We start from the raw sequence: 11046 nt of genomic DNA on the forward strand, positions 1-11046 counted from the left end.
TAACAGGAATGATAAACTGTATCTACAGTATATTTATTCTACAATAAAGCAAAGAATACTCATACTTAAAATCCTAAAATTTTGATAATGTTTCCAGTTTTTTATTTTAAAAAAGATTAATATTTTCTATAACAAACAAAATGGAAAATAAAGTCAATAATTTGATTTATAATCAGGTTTATTTCCTTATTTCAAAAACTTTAAACTACAGACAGCATATGATTTATATTTTTAAATTAATCACACTTGAAATTTAAAAGAACACTCTGTAGCCACACCCATAGTTTAGTACTAGAAATGACTATCCAATATTTAATATGTTGAAAATTATATATTTTCTTAGCAATGATATAATAAGCATCAACAGCAATTCATGAATTCACCCTTTAAAATAATATTTCTCTTAACAAACACAAATAGTACAGATATCAGTGGTAGCTACCTTTAAAAAAATAATTTGCTTTGGTTCTTCAAAGTATTGAATCACTAAACGATTCATAATATAACGGAATAAAGACACTGTTATGTTTTAAAAGAAATCTTACATGATAGACACAAGGCCTGACTTAATTAAGTTCACAAAATCATTCTAGAATAAGTGCCACATAAAGTTGTCGTACTAGGTCTGACAATTAAGTTTGTGAACTTGCCACTATGTGCTCACCTTGGCAACACCGTACAAATAACTTTGTAAGATTTCACAACCTTGGTGTTTCAGTGTCTCACAACCGTGTTTCTGTCAACACGTAGCAGTGTCTTTCTGAGTAGTGTTCATTACTGTTGCATGTTTTTGTGTGCCATACAACAGTTCTGATGGTCATCCCAGAAGAAGAGCTCTAAAATTGCTTTCAAGGGTGGGCTAGGTGCTGGCATTGGTGCACAGCAGGAGCAGTACTTCAGCGGTGACTGTAGTGACATTCAGCAACATGGTATGCAGCACTTTTTCTGGGATGAGTTCATGGACTTAACCATCAGATCTTCATGTACATACACAAATATGTACAAATGATATGTCACCTCAGATATTTGCTTCAAAATAATGCAAGTTGAAAGGGTGGGCAAGATTACATGAAACTGGAGTAGCCATGAATTAATAATTGATTCAGAGGTATCCAATCATTTTTCTTCTCTGCCACGTATTAGAAGAGTAAGAGTTATTATCTTCGGCCACACATTAAATACACAAACATTAAGGAAAGCTACTCAGCACAAAAAGGTTCATGTATACTTTTCATGATATCCACCACCACAGACAGATAAAAAAAGTCTTCACAAAATCAGCATGTGGCCCATGGGCCACAGGTTGGACACCCCTGAACTAGATTATCATGAATGACTAACGATATTATTGTCTCCTATTTCTTAATATGTTTGAATTTCTCCATAAGACAAATCTTAAAAATTACATTTTTTAAAGTTTTAAAATCACCATTAATTCATCTCATTTACAATGAACGATAAGCTTATAAATTTAAAATCATTAAGATACATTTTTAGAAAACCAATGGAAAATAACGTAAATAATCTAAGTTTTAACAAAAGAACAGCTCAAAGACCACATTTGGCAAATCGTCCCTAAAAGTCAAATGTTTGCCATATTAACATATGTGTTTTAAAAGCATCCTATAATTGAAAGCCATGGGCTGGTCTCTGAGACTCACACTAGATAATAAGAGAAATAAAGTATCAGAAGAAGATCTATTAATGAAATATTAAGGAGGGGGAAAAAAACACTCCAGCCAAAAACAGCAGCTTTTATTTTCACAAACATTTTCCCTTTGTGCACTGACAATTATTCCCTAAGCAATTCAACTAAAATGAAGAAAAATTCAACTTGTAAACCCCAAGTTAGCAAAAAGAATTTACATACTTTCCTCTCAAATATAGGTTCTTGTAATTATAAACAGTTTCCTATTTGACTGACTTAATGTTTGAAATCTTTAATAATGTCATATGACCTTTAAAAAGGTTTATCTTTCCCATCAATTATTTTTTCAATTAATACTTACCCTTAAACTGTATTTCCAAGAATCACCTCCCGTTTCTTCCACTGCTGTAATTAAAAATATGCAATAATGATATTTTCAAAACCTCAGTTTGAAAAAAAAAAGATTTGTATAGTATCAGTAGAATATTTCTGAATTGTTTTAAACCCAAAATCAAATTACCGGGAACACAGGCTTTATACGTTACAGATCATCCTTGTGCATCTCACAGTTAACCTATAAATTGCTTATTATAGCTACAAGCATTCTCATTTTCATTAAAAATTCTTTATTCAGGAAAGCCCAAAGAGTCTATCGTTTCCAGATATGTGATATCACCTGAAAATCAATTCATTTTAATTAGTTAAAATGACTAATCACACTTTCTAAAATTTCTTACATTTAGACTTTTAAACATCGAAAGGGTCAATGTTACTTTTAAACATTAAATACTATAGGACTTTTAAACACCGAAAGATTCAGTGCTTCATGTTACAGTATTATATATACTACATAAGGAAAGCAAATTAGGGCGGTGCCTGTGGCTCAAGGCGTAGGGCGTCAGCCCCATATACCGGAGGTGGTGGGTTTAGAACCCAGTTCCAGCCAAAAACTGCAAAAAACCCCAGCAAATTGAAACATAAGATTTTATAGAGGAAAAGCAAAAACAAAATGACACACTGGGTTGTACAATGTCCTATTTTCTAAATGAACTAAAATTACATTTGTAACAAAATCTAAAAGTTAAAAAAGGTCTCTTTCTGGATAAAATTCTGCATAGTCATTCATTATTTGCTTGTCATTTTTATCTAATGGATAACAAAGAAAGAATAAGTTAATTTCTGTTGTTTTTGTTTACGGGGAATAGTAAAAGCATGCTGCTGGTTTGAAAGAATAAGTTAATTTTAAAAAACTAAAATTCCAAATCAAAACTGCTATATTAAAATACAACACTATTATACCTATTATTCACCTAGATTACCTATTGCTAGAAAGGGGAAGAAAGCCCTGCTAAAAATGAAAAATTAATTCTTACTAAAGCCTTCTGGATCTTCTTCCCACATTGTCAGTTCCTCTTCAGTTAAGAGAAAATAATGAGAGACTAATCTTCTACATATCTCTGTCAAAGTGGGATATGTGAAGAATGCCATCTTAATCTTATGGGCTTCAAGAGTTTCAGGGCTGCTATCTAGAAAAATAAAATTTTCAAGTTAACTATACAGGCAAACATTCTATCTAAATGGATTATGTGACTTAAATAAATTAAAAATACAATCTCAGGGAAAAACATACATCTGTATATAATTAATTCTCATTTGTATTTATAAACATATCTCTAAGGCACTCTTTCCTTTATTCATACCCACATATGTTCTGACTCTACCTTATTACTATAGCTTGTTATTACCAGGTTATATTACCACAGCATTTTGAAGGGACTAACACACAGGCCTTTCTTTTCTCTCCTATGAGATTTCTTCATTCATCTTCTGAATGAATTCTAAATAATATAATAAACAATTTAACCTGCCTAAAAGCGCCTGTCTCTTTACAGAAAGTCAAAGACAGCTTTCAATTGTTTGAATAAATACAGCCTACAAATGAGCGGCAGTGATTACTGCATCCAATTCTTAAAGTCTCTAAGCTTCAATCAATTTATTATACAATAAAAACAGCTTACTAAACACACTATTAAAGCTGGGGTATGAATATATTAAAGATTATAATCCTCATCACTATTTCATTCCTAGCAACACCTTCTCAGACTAAAATAAATAAATTTTAAAAAATGAAAAAACACCAATTACTTCATAATTAGATTAAAATAAAAGAAAACTACCAGTAAAGCATTACCTTCAAAATTTTTGGATGGCTTATATGCATAATTTTTCACAATCATCTTAATAAGATTCATGCATTGGACAATGAATCGTTCAAACGTAACGCCTTCACCAATTTCCGTAAAAACATAGCTTACAGAAAATTCCAGTGATCTCTGAATCAGAGGTGTAAATGAAAAGGGATGCTGATCCAAGAAGTCCAACAGCTACAAAGAAAAGATTAAAACATATTTTCCCAAAATTCATATTGGAATAGAATCGCTCCAATTATAACTTTACTAATCAACATTTAGCAAGTTTTGAACTTTGGTGGACAATACATGTGTGGTTTTACGTGTACTATAATGCTTCCTGGGGTACATTATATAATGTGGATTACATTAGACTATTATCTCATAATAAGAACTTTCTACTATTTCCAGTACAAGGACCAAAACAGAGCCACAGAGTACTTAATTTGATAACAATGGGTAACAATGATATAAAAAGTATATAATAGATAGGCCTTTAAAAAGTAATAAAGGGAAAGAATTTAAAAATTATCCTGCCTTTCCTACATGAACTATATTTTGATGTATCAAATAGTTGATAAGGGGCTCAGAACCACATGCACCAAGGCTGGCGGGTTCGAACCCAGCCCAGGCCAGCTAAGCAACACTGACAACTACAACGACAACTGCAACTGTGGAGGGTGCCTGTAGTCTCAGCTACTTGGGAGGATGAGGCAAGAGCATCGCTTTAGCTCAAGAGTTTGAGGTTGCTGTGAGCTGTGTTGCTCACAGAGGACACAAGTTTCCTTACACTAAAGTAAAAACATATGTTTACACAAATATCATATTTGATTTTAAATTTGAGTATATGTATTTTATTTGAGAAAACATACTTAAAACAAAAAGAAAACTTACCACTTTAGTAAAAAGAATGATGGTCTTTTCCAGTCTATCTCTACATATATTATCTGTACCTATATTTCTACCTGTTAAAAATACATTTCAAATATTAGTGCGAGTAAATGATATTCTATAAATTTACAACCAATACAACACCAAAACTTTGACAAAAATAAAATTGCCAGTTATAGTCTTGCATATTTTGTATTATGAATTCATTGTTAAGAACCAATTTCAAGATCTGTACTCAATAACACAGTAATCCTTGATGCCACATTGCATAAAATTAATCCTAAGACATAAACTGAACCATTTTAAAGTAAAAAGGTAGCTTTTTAGCAATAGACCATAAATCACATTTTTAAAAACTACATCATAACTGAAATATGTTTCAAGCAACAAAAATGTGTAAAAACAAAGCCCTCAAAGAGTAATATACTCATCATCACTTTTCATACACAATCTGACAAATTGCTTCTAATAATTTCTCTGATGCAATTTTTTTTTTTTTTTTTTTGAGACAGAGTCTCACTCAGTCACCCTGCGGTTGAGTGCCATGGCATTATAGCTCACAGCAACCTCAAACTCTAGGGCTCAAGCAATCCTCCTGCCTCAGCCTCTCAAGTAGCTGGAGAGTAGTTGGAACTACAGGCACTGCCACAACACCGAGCTAGTTTTTCTATTTTTGGTAGAGATGGGGGGGGGGGTCCTCACTTTTGCTCAGGGTGGTCTTGAACTCCTGACATCAGGGTGAGTGCTAGGATTGTAAGCATGAGCCATTAAGCCCAGACTCTCTGACATAATTAAATTTTTTGTACGTTCAGAATAATGTACATCAGCCCATCAACTACTTTGTTCTCTAATCATACTCTTCCTATCCCATTAGTTCATTTATCTCATTTTCCTCTCCTGGAAAGACTTCCTTCTTCTATCCACACCAAGAAGACCAGAGAAAAGTGACCATTTTTCGAAAAATTACATGACATAAGCTGTCTTATTTATCTTTGTATATATAATACCCAGGACAGTTCCTGGGTATGTTTTTCTAAATTGAAAATGACTGACATAAAACAATCAGCAACTCCCTAAAACTGAGTAGACCAAGATACCCTCTCAGGGTAGAAAAATTTTGCAAAGAGGTAGCCAAAATGCAGAGAACATTTTGTAAGTAAAGGTATATCCAGTTGCAATTTCCCATTTTACCCACATATGGTGACTTTAGGGATACTCCGTCATGTGTATATACACAGGCCATGTGCACGAGTGCATGTCCTAAACAAAGGTGCTTACAATACAGGGAAGAGGAGATAACAATAACAAACAGCCCACCAGTAAAATACAACACAAATGTATGTGTTCTTTACATTTACATACAAGAGAATGCATGTAAATTCTCTTGTGTGTGGTAGTGGATTACAAAAGGATCCTAAAGGTAAGCCAGTGGTGGTTAATAAACAGAGGTTTATAAAATCAAATTGCCACTTGGAAAATCTGTGTCAGTGACAGGCAAAATGCACTAAAAGAAAGAGAGTCTCCAGGAGGTCTGAACAGCATCGGGCACACAGACTACAGATAATCTTTATTAAATGTATGACTGTTACAGATGTCGGTCTGGAAAATGAAAGCTGCAGTAGAAATAGAGAAGGAATGGACAAAAAATAGGGTTCTTAAAAAGTTCATAAAACAGGTAATAGTATTCCTCCCTTATCTGCAGTTTCACTTTCTGTAATTTCAGTTACCTGGAGTCAACTGTGGTCTGAAAATATTAAATAGAAAATTCCAGAAATAATTCATAAATTTTAAATTGCATGCCATTCTGAGTAGCATGATGAAATCTCACACCGTCCCACTCTGCCCCACCTGAGATGTGAATTCTCCCTTTGTCCTGCATATCCACACTGTGTATGCTACCTGGTCATTAGTCCCTGGGTAGCTGTCTGGATTTAAAAATCAAAAAAATTTAGTACACACAGGGTTCAGTAGTATCTGCAGTTTCAAGCATACACTGGAGGGTCTTAGGTGGTAGTCTCCGAGGATAAGGGGGGGACTACCATATATGAAAAAAAAAGCTACACTTCCAATTTAACTTCAGAAAGTTAATTATCAAGATACGAATTTTAGCAACAAATAGTACCTTTCAGCTTTTAAGAGTTCACACAAGGGGCTTGGAGATTTGAAAGTGCAGATCAGGGTGGCGCCAGTAGCTCAATGGGTAGGGTGCCCAGCCCAGGCCTGCTAAACAACAATGACAACTACAACAAGAAAACAGTCGGGCATTGTGGCAGGCGCCTGTAGTAGTCCCAGCTACTTGGGAGGCTGAGACAAGAGAATCCTGTAAGCCCAAGAGCTGGAAGTTGCTATGAGCTGTGAGCTGTGACATCACAACACTCTACTGAGGGTGACATACTGAGACTCTGTCTCAAAAAAATAAATAAATAAAAAGTGCAAAGAAGAAACTATTAATGAATAATGATTCATTAACCCTTATTAATCCTCGCTATTAATGAATAATAACTAAGACGTTAATAAAGAGTCTACAGTAAAAATAACTATAATGGAAGTACTTACTGCATTCCAGAAACTGTTTTAGACGTTCAAATATTCCATGTAAGAAGCCCTAGAAAAGAACATATTTTAAAGTATCTCAATTTATTCAGTTATAAACATTCACACTGTACTTTTATCAGAAACACTAACACATATCTATCATATTGTTTTAGAGAAATCACCTGTAGAAAACTAAGTTAAAATCAGATAAAGTTAAAAACAATTCACTATTATAATAAACAGGTCTTCCACAGAAAAATAACTATAGTATTTCAACTCTTCAATACTTCATTTCTGTTATGTAAGTCACTTTGAAATTAAAAAAATTCTATTGAGCATTGTAGCAGTAAACACTCTCTATTCTCCTTCCCCTGCTTAATTGTTCCTCACAGGCCGTAGAACCCCCTGGAATACTGTTTGTCTGTTTACTATCAGGCTCCTCCCACAGGACCATAATAAGCTCCTTGAGAGCCAGACCTTCGCTTTGTCTACTGCTCTATCCCAGAATCCAGTAACAGCATTTGGCAATGACAGATAAATAAACGGTACTAATTCTTTGTATCACAGATTCTTAACTTAAGTATTAGGCACATTAATCCTCAGAGACCAGAGGAGACAAGCAGCACCTTCCACCAGCTGAGTCTAATGAACCCTTATTTTTAAAAATCTATTTTTGGATTTGTTACAAATAATTTATAGAAGTCACTATAAATGAATAATGAAAAATATTGAAATATTTAATAAGAATTTAAACATAACACACTTCTTTGTGTCAATAAATGTTAGTATATAAACATAATAAAAGATGTTTCAGCTATTTTAGCAAATGGGATGCCCTTTTGGATGGTCTGGGTTTGTCACAATAGAAAGAATGACAAAGGGCTTCCTGAGGAACTACTAACTCTAGAATGCCATATTGCCTCTTTGTCCATAGACATATAGAGGGTGCCAAAAAACTTATACATATTTTAAGAAAAGGAACTGTATTATACACCAATAACAAAAGATAAATGTAAGTCACGTTGAACACCTCATAATTACAGAAGTCAAATGTAACTTGAGTATTAAAATTAAATATAGTTGTTTTCTTTCCTAAAATGTGTATACATTATTTGGCACCCTCTGTATAATGCTGATTCATCAAAAATCATCTGAAGACTTAAAAGAGTCTGAGATTTTATTTATATAGCCAATTTTACCACCATCATTAGAGTCTAGAGTACTGCTCTCAGTCTCGCTGTGAGCATCTATTCTCTGATTCATCAAAAAGTTAGGAAACATCATCCTTTGTTAATTTTCTTTCTTCTCTGTTATTTCAGAGAGGAAATAAAAAACTCTGAATTCTCAACTGTGTTAAATGAAAGCCAGAGGTAGAGTAAAATGATATGTCTTTTATACCTTTTGAAACATGATACAATACAGGAGAGAACAAAATAAGAAAACTGGAGTATGACAATTTCACTATTGTATGAGCCTTTTGGTAATCCTATCATTCTTTTATTTCCATACCATTTCTGTCTTCTTAATCATAGCTGGTAGTAACTGATAATGAAAAGTAATGATATAATTCCTAGAATGATGAAACAGCTAAAGGTTTCAATATGAAAAAAAATAAGATCACTAAAATCCCATATATACCTCAAATTTTTAAAAAATCCAATGGTTTCCTATAATAACTATAAGATACAAGGAATGTTATTCTATTTTCTTTAAATAAAATTACTGTATCAGCCTTCTCCAAAGAAAGTAGAAAATTACAAAGGCCATCAATCTTACTAAGCTCATCAAGAGTATCAGAAATTTATAAAACAACAGATAGCTGATTAATCTCTAGTCCAAATACACAAAACAATTTATTTTACTGCATTTTGCCATGTATCATGTACTTTTTGCCCAAATTTTTGAGAGAAAAATAAGGATGCATGCATAGTACTAATTCCCTATCTATATAAATGTTTTTAATTTTTATTTATGCTTATGCATTGAAAGTGTAACTCTAGAAAGCAATAATGGTATCTGTGTGCAAAATAATACCCTAGAACATGGCAATCGTGTCATGGCCTCTTCCAGGCCACCCCTCCACCAGGCAGGCACTGCAGCTGCTGGAGTCTCCAGCCCAACAGGTGACAACACCATCTTAGAAGCAGGCAAACTGCTGACAGCAACATGAGTTCACTTCAGGACCTCAGGGAAAGGAGGGCAGAGCTGGCCCTGAGTAGAAGCCAGGAGTAAGCCCAAGTGGTAGATGAGAGTGTAGTCTGGACAACCGAAGCACCCGTCTCTAACAAATGTCCCCTCATCCTCTCATTTCCTTCCTACCCATATCTGTCAGTGGGAACGTTGCCACAGCTGCTCCAATAAGAACCCCAACAGGCTTGTCTCCTGGGAAGCTGGTGTGAGGAGTTAGGGTCGGCCTTGCCAACCCCAGGCTTCTGACAGTAGATTCCCCTTTCCAGGCTGCATAGTCTCTGGCACAGCTGGCTCCACTCTGAGGCCCCAGGGACACAGTGCTGAGGTGGAAGATCCCTGAACAGGGGTCTAGAAGACCTGGGTTCTGAGACCCAGTTCTACTAGTAACCCACTGTTGTGACCTTGGGCCTCAAGCCCCATGAAGTTTCTGTCTGCAAGGGTACCTGGCAACAAAGCACAAAAACCTCAGGGGAACCTGAGTCCACAGATTGTAATTTTGAGTCTATGGCTTGTCTGAATCCCCATGATGTTGAGTTGGTATAATTTCCCAAACTTGCCAGTAGCAAGAACCACCTAGGTTACTTGTTAATGGAATAGATACCCACACCTTTCTCCTGCTGATTCAGTGTACTTGGATGTGGTTCAGGAATATCATTTTAACCAGCAGCACTCCAGGTGATTTGCAGGATTTGCAAGTTTGGGAAAGATTCATGATTCATTCTGACATTAATGAGTGTCCGAAGTCTGCATGATTCAAGGAGGTCATGGTCTAGTCACTGAACAGAAAGGTGAAAACAGACACTTCACTAGGGCATCACAGAGAAGGCTTCCTCCTCATCATGGTGTCTCAGGAGTCTCAGAATGGGGCCAGCTATGCGAGAGATGAGGCAGCCTAGAAATAGGCAGGAGCCCGGGGCAGGCAGGGCTGGTCCTAGCCCCTCACACTAGCTGCCCGGTAAATTACCCCACTGGGGTTCTCAGCAGAGTGGCTAGGCCTGTTCCCACTGACGGACATGAGCAGTAATAGGAAATGAGAACATGTTGGGATGAAGGTGGGCTGGAGAGGGCAGCTGGGGGAGGTTGGGCACTCAGGCCATCCCCACCACTCTCACCTACAACCTGGGCTCACTCCTAACTTCTTTGCAGCAGCTGGCTTCACGCCTTCACACCTCACACTTCTTGTGAGAAAATGAGGTGCCACTGAGCAGCCACTTCCACCCTCATCTGCTGAAATTTGAGCCCAAAACATGGGTGTACATTATACACGGGAGCACATTATGCATTACACAATAGGAAAAAACTCTAATTAAAATAACTATTAAATAGTAGCTCACAGAGCACATTAATTAGTGTTGAGCTCATTACAAAAATCATTACCTCTCCTAATCCTCACGACATTTGGTGAGGTAGGTACTTTCATTTCATCTCTATATTACAAAAAAAGGAAACTGAGTAGTGAGGAGGAAAAGAACATGAGACCACAGAAAAAGGCCAACTCATATGAGTAGAATATGAATGTTTTGACATAATAACTAAGAAAGTTACATGAAGGCTATGTTAACCAGTTTGATGGAAGTGTCTTGGATTATGTAT

The 11046-nt window shown here is 35.6% G+C and overlaps 1 protein-coding gene across 1 annotated transcript in view; it reads right to left on the minus strand.

Annotated features, from left to right (window-relative positions):
- The window catches only part of IPO11 (importin 11), a 215062-nt gene that overhangs the window by 144996 nt on the left and 59020 nt on the right, over window positions 1-11046 (minus strand). The window contains exons 8-12 of the mRNA XM_003782731.3: window positions 7285-7333; window positions 4732-4802; window positions 3840-4032; window positions 3022-3174; window positions 2010-2053 (exon numbers count right to left, since the gene is read on the minus strand). Coding sequence (XP_003782779.1) covers window positions 2010-2053; window positions 3022-3174; window positions 3840-4032; window positions 4732-4802; window positions 7285-7333 — 510 coding nt within the window. The remainder of the gene's footprint in view (window positions 1-2009; window positions 2054-3021; window positions 3175-3839; window positions 4033-4731; window positions 4803-7284; window positions 7334-11046) is intronic.

The sequence above is a fragment of the Otolemur garnettii genome, unplaced genomic scaffold (genome assembly GCF_000181295.1).
Source record: "Otolemur garnettii isolate 467f Iridium unplaced genomic scaffold, OtoGar3 scaffold00005, whole genome shotgun sequence".
Taxonomy (NCBI): Eukaryota; Metazoa; Chordata; class Mammalia; order Primates; family Galagidae; genus Otolemur; species Otolemur garnettii.